The following is a 17,855-nucleotide window of genomic DNA, read 5'->3' as shown; positions in this document are numbered from 1 at the left end:
CCAGGCTGTGAGGGATAGGGTCTGAAGGTTTGGATGGTGCAACATGCCTTGGTTCTTAGTTATGAGAGTGGGCACTGTGCCCAGGCGAATGGGTTCTCTGATTGAGAGGTCGAGAAGTATGGGAAACCATACTTGTCGAGGCCAATACGGGGCTAAGAGTATCATTGACCCTTTGTCCTGTTGTAGCTTCACGAGAGTTTTGGCTATCAGTGGTATCAGGGGATACACGTATAGGAGGCCTGTGTTCCAGAAGCGAGCGAAGGTGTCCTATGGATAATGCGTTTTGATGCCTGTTCAGGGAGCAGAATCTGTCCACTTTGTGATTCAGTTCGGATGCAAAGAGGTCTATTGTCGGTTGACCCCACGTTGGAACATTCTGGTCGTCACCACAGGATCCAGAGACCACTTGTGGGGATGGAACTGTCGACTGAGGCGATCTGCTACTACGTTTTGTATGCCTGCAAGATAAGTGGCCCGGAGATGCATGGAGTGTGCAAGGGCCCAGGCCCAGATCCAGATCTGTGCAGCTTCTTGGCAGAGGAGATAAGCATCTGTGCCGCCCTGCTTGTTCAAGTACCACATTGCAACTGTGTTGTCCGTTTGTATGCGAACAGTCTTGTATGAAAGGCAGTCCTTGAAAGCATAGAGAGCATAACATATAGCTCGAAGCTCTAGGAAGTTGATCTGAAATGTTGCTTCGAGCTGTGTCCAAGTACCTTGGGTTTGAAGATTGTTCACATGAGCTCCCCAACCCACGTTGGATGCGTCTGTGGTTAAAGTTACTTGCGGAACTGGCTGCTGGAAGGGTAGACCTGTTAGCAAGTTGGCTTTGTTTGTCCACCAGAGAAGCGATAATCGCAGCTGGTGGGTTACTTGAATCTGGGATGAAAGCGGTTGAGTGGCTTGGAGCCACTGATATTTCAAGGTCCATTGAGTGATTCTCATGGCCAGCCTGGCCATAGGAGTGACGTGGACCGTGGAAGCCATGTGGCCCAGCAACATTAGGAATTCATGGTCTGAGGCTATTTTCTTTGTGCGCAGAGACATAGTTAGCTTGGAGAGTGTCTCTGTGCAGTCAATGGGCAGGAAGGCCTTTGCGACTATGGTGTCTAAATCTGCTCTGAAGAAAGTAAGGAGGTGAGATGGAGTCAGGTGGGATTTTTGATAAGTTTATGAGAAATCCTAATGAGTGTAGCAGATTGATAGTAAGATTGAGAGCTCCTTGCTTGGAACGGCTTTTGATTAGCCAGTTGTCCAGGTAAGGAAACACGTATATGCTTTTCTTGCATAGATGGGCCGCAGCCACTTCTAGGCACTTTGTAAATACACGGGGTGCCGAGGCGAGTCCGACAGGTAGAACCCGGTACTGATAATGTTGACGTCCCACTAGGAAACGCAGGTATTTGCGGTGATGTGGGGATATTGGAATGTGAGCGCAAGTGTGCTGAAGATCTAGAGAACAGAGCCAATCTCCTTTTTGCAGAAGGGGAAACATAGTGCCCAGGGACACCATCCTGAACTTTTCTTTTTGTAGAAATTTGTTGAGATTACGGGGGGCTCGGATGGGGTGGAGGCTGCCTGATTTCTTTGGAATGAGAAGATAGCGGGAGTAGAATCCTCTGCCCTGCTGTGCCCAGGGAACAGCTTCCACAGCCCTGATGCCCAGAAGAGTGGACAGTTCTGGCTCTAGAAGGGTTGTGTGATCTTTTTGCATCCACAGTGGATTGGGTGGTGAATCCGGGGGTACCATGAGGAACTTTAGATGGTATCCCTGGGTTACAATGGTCTGTGGTAATGCTGAGCCAGTTGGTTAAGAAGTGGTGAATTTGACCTCCTACTGGCAAATCTGGTTTTGGATTTGTGGAGAGGCTGCTGTTCTCTGGATAGATTTCAAAATCCAGAGGCTTGGCCTGTTTGTGGTGGTGGCTGAGGCCTGGATAACTTGGGCTGTCGAGGATGTCCTCTCAGACGGCTTGGTTGGCCTCACGTGAGATGTAGGTGGGTAGTATCTGTGTGGATGATAAAATTGTTTTCTAGTGTCCCTTCTCGTGGGTCTTCTTGCAGAGGAAGGGCCCTCGGTAGTAATCATGGACAATTGACGCAGGGTCTCCTTATGGTCTTTTAATTGAGCTACTGTGTCCTGTATCTTGTCACTGAATAGATTGTCACCGGTACATGGCAAATCCGCGAGTTTGTTTTGGACTTCAGGTCTCAAGTCAGATGCTTTTAGCCAGGCCCACCTCCTGGCACTGATTCCAGTTGCAGACAAGCGAGAAGCAGTTTCAAAGGAGTCGTAAGCAGCCCGAACCTCATGTTTCCCAGCCTCAAGGCCTTTCTGTAGTATGGCGTTGAGACTATCTTGTTGTTGGAGAAGAGAGTCAGCTATTCCCTGAACCTGCTTCCAGAGATTCCTTTGATATTGTGTCAAGTAAAGTTGGTATGCAGCTATGTGTGACACTAGCATAGAGCTTTGAAACATCTTGCGACCCAAAATATCCAAGAATTTTTGGTCTTTGCCAGGAGGTATTGAAGAGTGAGGGCACAGACGCCTGGCCTTTTTCTGTGCAGATTCAACTACCACTGACTGCTAGGGTAGTTGTGGCTTTTGGAATCCAGGATGTTGGACCAGATAAGTTGCATCTGTCCTCTTACTCACCGATTGGACAGTACAAGGATGCTCCCAGATATGCTGTTGGAGAACCACGAGCACCTCGTGGACAGGGATACCCATAACTTCCTTTGGAGCATCAACAAACTGGAGAATTTCCAATGTTTTATGGCGTGTGTCCTCCTCTGTAATCAGGTCAAAGGGGATTGTCTCTGACATTTCCTTCACAAAATTTGCAAAGGAGAGGTTTTCTGGGGGAGATTTTCTCCTTTCTTCCAGAGGAGATAGTTCTGATAAGATGTCCTCCATGGATGTGTTGGTGTCAACATCTTCCCATGTGTCAGAAAGGGTCTCTAGCCAAGATCCTGAAGTTGGGAAGAAGGTTGGTACTGTAGGATGTGTTGGCACCGATGGATCCTTCGATGGCCTCGCTGGAAGATGCAGTGGCACTGATGTGGGTTTCGGCAGCACCAAATAAATTGAGGGGAAACATGGGCATTTTGGTCCTGGATCCGGCATCGGTGGAATAGGCATTGAGAGAGGATTGGAGTCCATGCCTTCGTCTTGTGAGGACCCCAGAATGGGTATCGGGGGTTTCAGAGACTTTGCGGGTTGCTTTGGCATCAGTGGCCTAGGTTGTGTTGGAAGAGCACCAATCAGCATATCCAGTCGACTAAGCAGCAGTGTAATCGATGGCTCCGGTGTCAGTGCCGGTATGGGGGCCGGCATCGATGGCTGTAAGTCTCAGAGTACTGGACGGTCTCATGCCTGGCGGATGAGACAGTCCAGTTCCTCCTGAAAGCTGAAGAAGATATTGAAGTTACAGGGGGAGGCAGGATAGGCGCTATTGGCACCGCCACAGGAATTTGTGGGGGCTCAGTACCCGGCACAGATATCTGTGGGGATTGCCTTGATTTCTCGGGTGGAGAGGGGGTTGGAGGATTAAATGGACAATTTTCTCAGTGGAAGGGAGTGGGCAGTGGAGTGCCTCAGGGATCTGTATTGGGACTCTTATTTTTCAATATATTTATAAATGATCTGGAAAGAAATACGACGAGTGAGGTAATCAAATTTGCAGATGATACAAAATTGTTCAGAGTAGTTAAATCACAAGCAGATTGTGATAAATTGCAGGAAGACCTTGTGAGACTGGAAAATTGGGCATCAAAATGGCAGATAAAAATTAATGTGGATAAGTGCAATGTGATGCATATAGGAAAAAATAACCCATGCTATAGTTACACAATGTTAGGTTCTATATTAGGTGTTACCACCCAAGAAAGATCTAGGCATCATAGTGGATAACACATTGAAATCGTCTGTTCAGTGTGCTGCGACAGTCAAAAAAGCAAATAGAATGTTGGGAATTATTAAAGGGAATGGTGAATAAAACGGAAAATTCAAGGTGAGACTGCACCTTGAATACTGTGTACAATTCTGGTTGCTGCATCTCAAAAAAAGATATAGTTGCAATGGAGAAGGTATAGAGAAGGGTGAACAAAATGATAAGGGGAATGGAGAAGAGACGGCTGAGGGGGGATATGATAGAGGTGTTTAAAATCATGAGAGGTCTAGAACAGGTAGATGTGAATCGGTTATTTACTCTTTCAGATAATAGAAAGACTAGGGGGCACTCCATGAAGTTAGCATGAGGCACATTTAAAACTAATCGGAGAATGTTCTTTTTCACTCAACGCACAATTAAACTCTGGAATTTGTTGCCAGAGGATGTGGTTAGTGCAGTTAGTGTAGCTGTGTTTAAAAAAGGATTGGATAAGTTCTTGGAGGAGAAGTCCATTGCCTGCTATTAATTAAATTGACTTACAAAATAGCTACTGCTATTACTAGCAACGGTAACATGGAATAGACTTAGTTTTTGGGTACTTGCCAGGTTCTTATGGCCTGGATTGCCACTGTTGGAAACAGGATGCTGGGCTTGATAGATCCTTGGTCTGACCCAGTATGGCATGTTCTTATGTTCCTCTTCGTACTCGGCTCGATAGCCATCGAGGCCTGGTGTCGGTGCTTCCCTCGGTGCTCGGTCCAGTCTTTCTCCGGCACCGAGGAAGACGATGCGGATACCATGAATGGAGTCGGCGACGGATGGTCACCGCTGCCCTGGTGCTCCCAGCGAGATTTGACGACAAGTTTCTTCAATGCTCCTGCCAGTGATGTCGATGGAGTCAACCTGATTTTAAAAAGGGACTCCATCTTGTTGAGGCGAGCCCACCTATCCTTCAGGATCATCTGGGCACAACTTGGGCAGTGAGAAACGTTGTGTGATGAGCAGAGGCATAGCACACAGACATCACGTGGGTCAGTAATCGACATCGTACGGGGACACTCCAGGCATTTTCTAAAACCTGTTGCCATGATAGAAAAAAGGGAGGCCCAAAAACAATCAATGACCAGCAAACACCAAAAAAAGGGGAGGTAGGAATCGACCGAAGATGGAAGAAGTCAGTCACCGAGCGACGAAAATCGATGTGGCAATGAGAGACCCGTGTGAGGAAAGATTTAGGAGAAGTAAACTTCAAGTATTCCGTGAGGAAAAGTTTTGTGAGAAATCTCACAGAGCTCCTAACCGCGAGGCAAACTGCAGCGCGGAAAAAAAGAGACTGAAGGGAGACCCCTGTGGCTACAGGGATTATGGAATGCTGGGCATGCTTAGTGTGCCAGTCAAAAGTTCTAGAAACCTTTGACAGAAATGTTTTCCGTGACAGGGCTCCGTCCAGTGACGTCACCCACATGTGAGGACTACCATCCTGCTTGTCCTAGGAGAATTCACAGTGCCAAAGAGCTTCATGTTTTTAAGAGAAGAGAGTGCAGGGGAAGGGGCAACCAGTGGGGACTGCTCTTCCTACTCATCTCCAACAGTATCTCTCTGTCAATCTCCCTACTCTGTCCCCACCAGTCTCTCTCTCAGTACTCCACCCTGTCCCCACCAATCTTTCAAACATCCCACCCTATCCCCCAACAATCTCTGCCCAGCATATCCCTCTCCCCCTATCTTTTGCCCAGTGATCTAACGCCTCTCTCAATCCTTCCACCCTGTACTGTCTCCCCCACAAGAATAATGAGGCTCAGCGTCTCCAACACCTCCCACCCTACCTCTTGTGCTACTTTTCTCCCTCTCTCCCCCCAGCACCAGTATCCCTCCTGCCCCATCCTCTTCACCCACCCGCTTCTCTACTACCCTGCCCTAGCACCTTCCTCTATCTCATTGTCCCCGTCCCCTCTATTTTTCTCTTACCTCCAGCTCCACTCAGCCCTCTATCCTCCTCTCTCCCCTCACTTCTCCAGGCATCTCTCATACAATTCCTGCCATCATCCATCCCAGCTCTCATATACCCTTCGTCTTGCTCTCGAACCCTTTCCCTCCCTCTCTCTATTCCCCATCCCTCCCTTGCTGCACCACTCATCATACCTCTGGCTCTCCTTCTCTTCCCTCTCCAGCCTCCATCACTTTTCTGGTTCTGACACCCCCCCCCCCCCCTTTCACTACCTGTGGTGTTCTGTCATCATTCCTTAACACCTTTCAACACTTCTGGCTCTCTTTCACATACTCCCTAGATCACCAGCTCTGTCCAACTCCCACCCTGATACCATTTCTGGCTCACATCCACCTCTCCTCCCATCACCACTGGCTTTCTTTCACACATCCCTTCTTCCTGTCTCTCTTGCATCCCTCTACTACCTTTCTCCAAATGTTTTACCTTTTCTACTCCCATCCCTAGCTCTTATATGTTTCCATTCTCTATCAACATTTCACCAACATAGGAGATTGCATGACAACCCTCTATTTCTTTCTGAAGCCCGACCTTAGCCCTGCTCCCCTCACACCTACTGCAGAACACATGGAAGTATAGACCTTGGGGAGGAATAAGGTGCCAGGCAGCTCAGTTTGCATTGCTAATTTCAGGGTGACTGGCAGGTAAATATTCACTCTATCCATTTCTCCTCCCAGCATTCACCCCCTTCAACTCTCTCAACATTCACCCTTTTTAACATAATGCTCCCAAGAGCATTCACTCCTCTTGCACTGCTCTTCCACCAAGCATTTCATACCCTCCGCCTCCCCCAAAATTCACTTCTTGCATTGCCTCAACCCCCAAGTATTTACCACCTATATTCAACTCTTCCTTCCCTCGCCCTCTTTCAGCATTCATCCCCTTTTTCTCTTGCCATAAATCTGGCCTGATTGGAGTTCTAGGTAACTGTCCTCCCCCTTGTTCTTAGCTGAATCCAGTCTTGGGAGCATAGTGATCTGCTGGGTCTGGGGAAGTCTCTACGCCAACCCTTCCCCTCCAGACAGCAGATCAGAGAAGAGCCCTCTACTTCAAGCAATAGGATGGGGGATGGACAAAATTGGGAGGGCTGGAGCTGACTGGCTTTTCTTCCATCCTTGATCCTTCACCTCCTGTGCTCCAGTGCAGTTGATTGCAGACAAGAGGAGCCGAGCTGGGAAGAACAGAGAAGAGACCAAGCTTGCAGCTTCATCTCCACATAGCAACAAGAGGACAGGAGGAGGATAGGGACTGGAGCAAAACATCTCTTCTTTGCTCACTCCCTACTCCAGCCTCTACCTTCCTGTCCTCGGCAGTACTGCCCAATTGCCATAGGGATAGGAGGGCAAGAATAGTATTTTGCACATAAAAGAGATACCAGTATATTTATCTAAAATCTTTTATTAACCACTTACCTGGTCTACTATATACACACAGGCTGCATATGGCTCCTGAGTCACAGACTGGTCACCCTTGTCTTAGGAAAACATCTACTGATTTAACAATACAACCCTCTTTTGTTTCTTCAATTATACTCCTGCTCATACTGTCCAAACATGGCTGGGCCTGTGCAAGCCCACTGCTGTTTCCAAGATGTGTGCCACTGTCCCTCCCTAAGAATGTATCAGCTCCATCTCTCTCTCTCTCCCATACATCAACATAAGCATCGCCCTTCACCTCACCTTTACAGGTCCTTTCCTTGCCTTTAGCACCACTGGCTGCAAGAGTGTTTTCCGTGGCCGGCTTAGCTCTTCTCCCGGCTCCAAAGGAAGAAAATCTGCAGTGTGAACAGAATGGGAGAGAAATTGTCTTTTCTTGCAATGTCCATTCATCTCTGCAATATTATTTATCACCACATCACACTTCAGCAGTGTCCATTTTTGCAGCATCCACACTTCAACCAACTGAACCTCCTCCAAATGATGCAGGCGCCTTACCCATAAATCTGAAATTCTTTTTGTGTTTCAGAACCTGATGTACTGGATCTTCTTCCAGGGATAGCAGCAGAAGCAAGACAACTATGGTGAAATCATTTCTTACCTGATAATTTCCTTTCCTTGAGTCCAGACAGTCCAGTCCAGACAATTGCTCACTGACCAGCAAATGGAGACAGAAATCAATAGACTCACTGATGTCACTCCATATATGCATCCATGCTAACACCAGCCCACCAGAATTTCTGTAACAAGCCAAACCATGGACAACTTTAATTCAAACCAAATGATACATTTATCATCTTTTTGTTAAACCTCTGAACTCCCAGAAGAAAGTAGAATTGCTTACCTGTAACAGGTGTTCTCCTAGAACAGTAGGATGTTAGTCCTCACACATGGGAGACATCATGGAATGAAGCCTGGCACAGAAAAGTTATGTGCAAACTGAGTATGCCCAGCATGCCCTATATCATACGTCCACGTAGGGTCCGTCTTCAGTTTCGTAACATAGAATTACGATAAAATTAAAACAATAAACAGGAGAAACCCAACTCTGTGGAATGGCATAAAGACTAACATCCTGCTGTCCTAGGAGAACACCTGTTATAAGTAAGCAACTCTGCTTTCTCCTAGGACAAGCAGGATGGTAGTTCTCACACATGGGTGAATCTCTAGCTATAGGCTGATCCCCAACACAAAAGGGGACCAACTAGCACAAACCAGTTGCCAACGGGTACAACCACGACAATGCTGTTGGTAATAGAGGGGGAGACAGCCTGAACCCAAACAATGGGCCCTTGGCAGGGAGAGTTGGGTTCTACATCTCAAAGAAATTCAGAAAAACAGATTAGCTGAACATACTATCACACTGGCCATCTCTAGAGAGAACGCCACATCGCAGCTTTGCAGATCTCCTCCATGAGAACTGCTCATAAGTGAGCCACCGACATTGCCATGGCTCTGACAGAATGAGCCTTGACATGACCCCCTTGATGCAGTCCTGCCTGGGCATAACAGAAGACGATATAGTCTGCTAGCCAGGAGGAATAGCCTAGTGGTTAGAGCAGTGGACTATGAACCAGGAGACCAGGGTTCGAGTCCAGCTGTCGCTCCTTGTGATCTTGGGCAAGTCACTTTACCCTCCATTGCCTCAGGTACAAAAACTTAGATTGTAAGCCCTCTGGGGATAGAAAAATACCTACAGTACCTGAATGTAAACCGGTGTGATATCGCAATTGAGATCGAATGTCGGTAAATAAAAATAATAAATAAATAAATGAAACTCAGTCACCACCTTAGACAGGAACTTATGATACATACACAAGATCACCCTAGCATGATAAAATTTGGTATAAGGTGGATAAGTTACGAAGGCCTGGAGTTCACTGACCATGCGCGCTGAAGTGACCGGTGCTCAAAAGAAGCTTTCATCAATTGAGCTAGCACCACGTTGAGGGTGTTAGGATTCTGTAAATATCAGTTGGTATGTGAACCCTGGGCCAAAGTGAGAGAAGCCCCGTGATCCTCACTGTCGGGAGGCTGGGTCTCAGCTGAGGATAAAACATGGATGCAATATAGAGTCTTTATTAAAGAGATAGAAGCACTACCCATGGGGCGGGGCGGGGTGCCAGAGAGAAGGTCACTCAGACCCAGAGACACAGGGTCAGTGGAATAGGAAGTGCCCAGAGGGAATACCTCTGTAGCGTTGGTAGAAGTCCATGGAACCGGTACACCGAAGAGGTCTCCTGTAGAGATGGTAGTGGCCCGTGGGGCGGGGTACACCAATAGTGTCCTTGGTAGAGATAATAACCCGCAGAGCAGGGTATGCTGGTGAGGTCCTCTATAGAGGTGACAGCGGTCCACAGAGCGAAGTGCACAGTCGAGACCCTAGGAGGAAGTGGCAATGGCCCGCAGAGAAGGGTACACCGGTGAGGGTCCTCTGTATGGCTGGTAGCGGTCCATAAGGCGGGGTGTGCCTGTGAGGTCCTCGATAGTTTAGTAATGGTCCGAAGAGCGGGCACCTCTGAAGGAGTCCTCTGTAGAGATGGTAATGGCCCGCAGCGCAGGGTACTTCAGATAGAAACTTGATAAAAGCAAAAAGTGATCCGCAGGGCAGAGTACTCACAAAGAAGAAGTGTTGGTTCCAGGGAAGCCCTGGGAAACAGGGCAGGCAGAGTTCCAGGCATCAGGCCCTCCGAGGAGCGGATAGCCAGGATATGAGAGAGGCCCCCAAGGAGCGAGTACCTGAGACTTCCACGTCAGAAATGGAACACAGAATCCTCAGGAAGCAAGGCGGAATTAGCAAGGATGAGACTCTTTGCCAAATCGTCCTAGGATAGGACCAGCAGGTTTAAATATCCAAAAATACTGACATCATCTGGAGGGGACGCCCCCGAGGTTCCTGCCATGATGTGGCTTAGACTGGCCTGTGCGCTCACGCCTAGATGGAGCTGATGGCAAAATGGCAGTCGGCAGCATCCGTGTCGACTCGGGAGGCCTGGGACCGGTAGGCAGATCATCAGTAGCTAGCGGAGGCTGCCTATCTACCCCATGGAGTCAGAGAAGCAAAGAAGGAAGTGAGCAGTAGTGGTTGCAGCCGTCTGCGACCGACGGGTGTAACATAGGGGGAGGCTTCAACTGAAGCAGGCCCTACATGAAGCATACAATATCAGCTGTACAGAGATGGGTGCACCATCTACACCTCGGTGGTATGTGCCAACCCACTAGATGAACTCTAATGGAGTTGGTCTGCAATAAGAACATAAGAAATTGCCATGCTGGGTCAGACCAAGGGTCCATCAAGTCCAGCATCCTGTTTCCAACAAAGGCCAAACCAGGCCACAAGAACCTGGCAATTACCCAAACACTAAGAAGATCCCACGCTACTGATGCAATTAATGGCTATTCCCTAAGTAAACTTGATTAATAGCCGATAATGGACTTCTCCTCCAAGAACTTATCCAAACCTTTTTTGAACCCAGCTACACTAACTGCACTAACCACATCCTCTGGCAACAAATTCCAGAGCTTTATTGTGTGTTGAGTGAAAAAGAATTTTCTTCAATTAGTCTTAAATGTGCTACTTGCTAACTTCAAGGAATGCCCCCTAGTCCTTCTATTATTCGAAAGTGTAAATAACAGAGTCACATCTACTCATTCAAGACCTCTCATGATCTTAAAAGACCTCTATCATATCCCCCCTCAGCCATCTCTTCTCCAAGCTGTACAGCCCTAACCTCTTCAGCCTTTCCCCATAGGGGAGCTCTTCCATCCCCTTTATCATTTTGGTTGCCCTTCTCTGTACCTTCTCCATCGCAACTATATCTTTTTTTAGATGCTGCGACCAGAATTGTACACAGTATTCAAGGTGCGGTCTCACCATGGAGCGATATAGAGGCATTATGACATTTTCCGTTCTATTAACCATTCCCTTCCTAATAATTCCTAACATTGTTTGCTTTTGACTGTTGCAGCACACTGAGCTGACGATTATAAAGTATTATCCATTATGATGCCTAGATCTTTTTCCTGGGTGGTAGCACCTAATATGGACCCTAACATCGTGTAACTACAGCAAGGGTTATTTTTCCCTATATGCAATCCAGCCTCCAATAGGTGTAGGAGGTAGTCAAGCAGTTTATGTGTGGGTTAGGAGAATGGATCTAAGGCCTTCTGCTCACATCATACAGAAAACCTCCTCCACTTCAGTCCATAGGACTTTCTAGTGGAAGGCTTTCTGGAAGTCACCAGGACCCGAGACATCCTCAAAAAGAATGAGCGGCTGCAGAATTAACCTCTCAAAATCCAGTCTGTGTCAAAAGGGCCTGGAGGCTGGGATGCCGCAGCCTGCCATGATCTTGCATAATAAGATCTGGGGAAGTCCCCAAACCGATCGGTCTCCAGATGGACAACTCCTGAAAGAGTGGAAACCAGATCTGTCTCGGCCAATGAGAGGCTATGAGAAGTATAGTCCCTCAGTCCTTGCAAAGCTTCAAGAAAGTCTTCATCACCAGAGGAATCAGAGGATACACATACAGAAGACCCCTGCCCCAATGGCGGGCAAAAGTGTTTGAGGCTGGTTTGCCGTCTGACCTGTACAGGAAGCAGAACCGAGTCACCTTCCTGTTGCAGGGGGACAAAAACAAGTCCATATCTGGGCTTCCCCAGAGGTGGAAGATCCGGTTCGCTACCTCCTAGTCCAGAGACATACTCGTGGGTTCTGAAGGCAAGATTCATTCTGTCCACTATCACATTCTCTGTTCCGGCCAGATTCATGGCCCTGAGTACCATCCCATGGGACAGGCCCCAGGACCAGTTCTGGACCACTTCCCATCACAGGAGGTACAACCCTGTGCCTCCCTGCTTGTTGATATACCACATCACAACTTGGTTGTCTGTTTGGATCAGGACAATTCTGTTGGACAGACTATCTCTGAAAGCCCATAGAGTGTACCTGATCACCCAGAGTTCCAGGAAACTGATCTGACACCATGCTTCCTAGGTAGACTATAGGCCCTGGGTGTGGAGCCCCTCTACGTGAGCTCCCCACCCCAAAGGTGGATGCATCCATGGTTAGGACAATTTGGGTAGGGGGGTTTTGGAAAGATATTCCCCATTTCAAATTCTAGAGAACCCACCACCGGGACAAAGACTTCTGGAGAGACAGAGTGATGGGCTGAGAAGGGACTTTGGGTAGTCGATGATGAACCCTAATGACTCCAACACTCGGATGGTCAAGTGCAAGGACTGATTGGCCCCTGTCTGAGTGTGCTCTTGACCATCCAATTGTCCAAGTAAGGGAAAACATGCACATCAAGCCTGCGGAGGTAAGCCCACATCATGGAATTTTGAAAAGAACCATAGGGCCAATGCTAGCTCGAATGGCAACACACTGCACTGGAATTGCTGTTCTCCCACCTCAAATCTGAGATACTTCCTGTGACCTGGGAAGATCTCAATGTGAGTGTATACATCCTTTAAATTGAGGGAGCATAGCCAGTTCTCTTTTAGCAGGAGGGAAAACAGGGTGCCTAAGAAAACCAACTTGAATTTTTCTTTTTTGAGAAACTTGTTCAAGGCCCTCAGGTCTAGGATGGGACAGAGTCCCCCTGTTCTCTTTGGAATCAGAAAGCACCCGGAGTAGAATCTCTGTCCTCTTAGATGGTGGAAACATTTTCAAAGGCAATTTCTTAAATAAAAGCCATGAGCACTCTTAATTGTGAGGCGAAAGCTCCGCGGAAAAAAAAAAGACTGAAGAGGGACACCATGTGGATGCATGGTACAGGGCATGTTGGGCATGCTCAGTATGCACAGTTAAAGTACCAGAAACTTTGACTTAACTTTTCCATGCCAGGCTCCATCTGATGTCATCACCCATGTGTGAGTACTACCATCCTGCTTGTCCTAGGAAAACAAGGAAGCAGAGGACAGAATAGTTTACTGGTAAATCGCTCACCTTAAGAGAAACCCATAAAGTTCACCACTTCAGATTCTCATTTTTCGCATACTGAATAAAGACGGAAAACATGGCAGTATGGGCAGGGTCCTGGACTGGTCTGACTGGATTCAAAGAAATAAATTATCAAGAAAGGAGTAATTTCACCTTCCTAGTCATTCAGTGAGACCAGTCCAGACAAGTGATATATACTCAAGCTACTGCCTTATAGGACCGGATGTTGCTTCAGCTCCTCAGAAGATCAAAGCAAAAAAGGTCTCCTCTCTACCCCAGACATTCAAGCATTAATGCTTAGAAAAAGTGTGCAAAGACAACCAAATTTCTACCTAACAGATCTCCAAAGATGATACCAAGTACAATTCTGCCCAAGAGGCAACCTGAACTCCTGAGGAATGAGTATGCACCTGTTTAGGCAAAGGAAACCCAGAATCCCCATAGGCCACTAAAATTGAAGTGGTTAGCTCTCTTTGAAGATGCAGGGATTGTGGGTTCTTGTCCCATTTGGGAGGGTATCTACTTTCAGACCTCTATGCCCATGCTGGCATAAATTGTTACTATTTTTAGATTTATAAACCCAAGAATGGTTGGGAAATTAGACAATAAAGGGCAGGAATGGAAAATATTAATTGATAATTTGAACATAAATTGCCACACTGGGTCAGACCAAGAGTCCATCAAGCCAGGCATCCTGTTTCCAACAGTGGCCAATCCGGGCCTCAAGTACCTGGCAAGTACCCAAACACTAAGTAGATCCCATGTTACTGATGCAATTAATAGCAGTGGCTATTCTCTAAAACAACTTGATTAATAGTAGTTAATGGACTTCTCCTCCATGAACTTATCCAAACCTTTTTTAAACCCAGCTACACTAATTGCACTAACCACATCCTCTGGCAACAAATTCCAGAGCTTAATTGTGTTGAGTGAAAAAGAATTTTCTCAGATTAGTTTTAAATGTGCTACTTGCTAACTTCATGGAGTGCCCGCTAGTCCTCCTATTATCCGAAACAGTAAATAACCGATTCACATTTATCCATTCTAGACCTCTCATGATTTTAAAGACCTCTATCATATCCTCCCCTCAGTTATCTCTTCTCCAAGCTGAACAGTCCTAAACTTTTTAGCCTTTTCTCATAAGGGAACTGTTCCATCCCCTTTATCATTTTGGTTGCCCTTCTCTGTACCTTCTCCATTGCAACTATATAATTTTGAGATGCATCGACCAGAATTGTACACAGTACTCCAGGTGCATTCTCACTATGGAGCGATACAGAGGCATTATGACATTTTCTGTTTTATTCACCATTCCCTTCCTAATAATTCCTAACATTCTATTTGCTTTTTTGACTGCCACAGCACACTGAGCTGACGATTTCAATGAATTATCCATTATGATGCCTAGATCTTTTTCCTGTGTGGTCGCTCCTAATATGGAACCTAATATCATGTAACTACAGCATGGATTATTTTTCCTTATATGCATCACCTTGCACTTGTCCACATTAAATTTCATCTGCCATATGGATGCCCAATCTTCCAGGCTCATAAAGTCCTCCTGCAATTTATCATAATCCGCTTGTGGTTTGACTACTCTGAATAATTTGTTATCATCTGCAAACCTGATTACTTCACTCGTATTCCTTTCCAGATCATTTATAAATATATTGAAAAGCACCGGTCCAAGTATTGATCCCTAGGCACTCCACTGTTTACCCTTTTCCACTGAGAAAATTGACCATTTAATCCTACTCTCTGTTTCCTGTCTTTCAACAGGGTTTGTAATCCATGAAAGGACATCGCCTCCTATCCCATGACATTTTAGTTTCCTTAGAAACCTCTCATGAGGGACTTTGTAAAAAGCCTTCTGAAAATCCAAATACACTACATCTACCGGTTCACCTTTATCCACATGTTTATTAACCCCTTCAAAAAATGAAGCAGATTTGTGAGGCAAGACTTCCTTTGGGTAAATCCATGTTGACTGTGTTCCATTAAACCATGTCTTTCTATATGAGCTAAGATTTTGATCTTGAGAATAGTTTCCACTATTTTTCCCGGCACTGAAGTCAGGCTCACTGGTCTATAGTTACCCGGATCGCCCCTGGAGCCTTTTTTAAATATTGGGGTTACATTGGCCACCCTCCAGTCTTCAGGTACAATGGATGGTTTTAATGATAGGTTACAAATTTTAACTAATAGATCAGAAATTTCATTTTTTAGTTCCTTCAGTACCCTAAGATGCATACCATCCAGTCCAGGTGATTGGCTACTCATCAGCTTGTCAATCTGGCCTACTGCATCTTCCAGGTTCACAGTAATTTGGTTCAGTTCATCTGAATTATCACCTTTGAAGACCATCTCTGGAACAGATATCTCCCCAACATCCTCATTAGTAAACAGAGAAGCAAAGAATTAATTTAGTCTTTCTGCAATGGCCTTATCTTCTCCAAGAGCCCCTTTAACCCCTTGGTCATCTAACAGTCCAACCAACTCCCTCACTGGTTTCTTGCTTTGGATATATTTCTAAAAGTTTTTAATTATGAGTTTTTGCCTCTACGGCCAACTTCATTTCAAATTCTCTTAGCCAGCCTTATCAATGTTTTACACTTAACTTGACAATGCTTATACTTTTTCCTATTTACTTCAGATGGATCCCTCTTCCAATTTTTGAAGGATTTTTTTTGGCTAAAATAGCCTCTTCCACCTCACCGTTTGCCTTCCTTCCACCTTTTTTAATGTATGTAATACATCTGGACTGTGCTTCTAAGAATGTATTTTTAAATAATGCCCATGCCTGTTGTACACTTTTAACCTTTGCAGCTGCACCTTTCAGTTTTTTCTAAGTATTTTCCTCATTTTATCAGTTTCCCTTTTGAAAATTTAGTTTTAGAGCTGTAGATTTACATGTTGTCCCCCTTCCAGTCATTAATACAAATTTGATCATGTTATGTTTACTATTGCCAAGTGGCCCTGCCACTGTTACCCTCTCTCACCAAATCCTGCATTCCACTAAGAATTAAATCAAAATTAGCTCCCTCTTTTTGGTTCCTGAACCAATTTGCTCCATGAAGAAGTCGGTTAGTCCATCCAGAAATTTTATTTCTCTAGCATGTCCTGATGTTACATTTACCCAAACAATATTGGGGTAATTGAAATCTCCCATTCTGCCAAATTGGTTAGCTTCCCTGACCCTCTTAGCATTTCTTCATCTGTCTGATCATTTTGGCCAGGTTTATGATTACTACCCATATAGATTCTACTGAGCAGTTAGTCTCTTGTATGTTCTTTATACCCTCCCGGCATAAAGTGCTACATCTCCACCAAGTTGATCCTCCCTATCATTGTGGTATAATTTGTACCCTAATATAGCACTGTCTCATTGGTTATCTTCCTTCCACCAGGTCTTTGAGATGCCAATTATGTCTACCTCATCATTCACTGCTATACATTCTAATTCTCCTATCTTACTTCTTAGACTTCTGGCATTGACATACAGAAATTTCGAAATGTGTTTTTTGTTTGTATTAACAACCTTTTCAGTTGATATGGATGATTTGGAATTCTTAAACTCGGTGATTCTTTACTTATAATGCATATGGGCTACTTTTGCTTTTATTGGAACCTCTGTTGGGATGCCATAACTCTACTGTTTCATTAGTATCCTTCAAAGATACATTCATCCAAACCATGCACTGCTGAGTGACTGTCGGCTTTCCCCCTTATTCTAGTTTAAAAGCTGCTCTATCTCCTTTTTGAAAGTTAGTGCCAGCAGCCTGGTTCCATTCTGGTTAAGGTGGAGCCCAACCTTTCCCTGCACCATCGTCTCATCCACGCATTGAGACTCCGGAGCTCTGCTTGCCTCTGGGGACCCACACGTGGAACAGAGAGCATAAGAACATGCCATACTGGGTCAGACCAAAGGTCCATCAAGCCCAGCATCCTGTTTCCAACAGTGGCCAACCCAGGCCATAAGAACCTGGCAAGTACCCAAAATCTAAGTCTATTCCATGTTACTGTTGCTAGTAATAGCAGTGGCTATTTTCTAAGTCAACTTAATTAATAGCAAGTAATGAACTTCTCCTCCAATAACTTATCCAATCCTTTTTTTAAACACAGCTACACTAACTACACTAAGCACATCCTCTGGCAACAAATTCCAGAGTTTAATTGTGCGTTGAGTGAAAAAGAACTTTCTCCAATTAGTTTTAAATGTGCCACATGCTAGCTTCATGGAGTGCCCCCCCTAGTCTTTCTATTATTTGAAAGAGTAAATAAACGATTCACATCTACCTGTTCTAGACCTCTCATGATTTTTAACACTTCTATCATATCCCCCCTCCAAGCTGAAAAGGACTAACCTCTTTAGTCTTTCCTCATAAGGGAGCTGTTCAGAGCATTTCAGAGACCACCACCCTGAAGGTTCTGGATTTCAGCTTTGTACCTAAAATCCTAAGTTTGGCTTCCAGTACCTCCCTCCCACATTTTCCTATGTCGTTGAAGCCCACATGTACCTTGACAGCCAGCTCCTCCCCAGCACTGTCTATAATCTTATCTAGGTGAAGCGTGAGGTC

General features: G+C 45.7%; 1 protein-coding gene across 1 annotated transcript in view; it reads right to left on the bottom strand.

The window, feature by feature from the left end:
* Window positions 1-17,855, bottom strand: part of KMT2B (lysine methyltransferase 2B) — a 357,171-nt gene that overhangs the window by 179,013 nt on the left and 160,303 nt on the right. The window contains exon 9 of the mRNA XM_029577331.1: window positions 7,578-7,672. Coding sequence (XP_029433191.1) covers window positions 7,578-7,672 — 95 coding nt within the window. The remainder of the gene's footprint in view (window positions 1-7,577; window positions 7,673-17,855) is intronic.

Source organism: Rhinatrema bivittatum, chromosome 14 (genome assembly GCF_901001135.1).
Source record: "Rhinatrema bivittatum chromosome 14, aRhiBiv1.1, whole genome shotgun sequence".
Classification (NCBI taxonomy): Eukaryota; Metazoa; Chordata; class Amphibia; order Gymnophiona; family Rhinatrematidae; genus Rhinatrema; species Rhinatrema bivittatum.
This window is presented reverse-complemented; position numbering and strand designations above follow the sequence as displayed.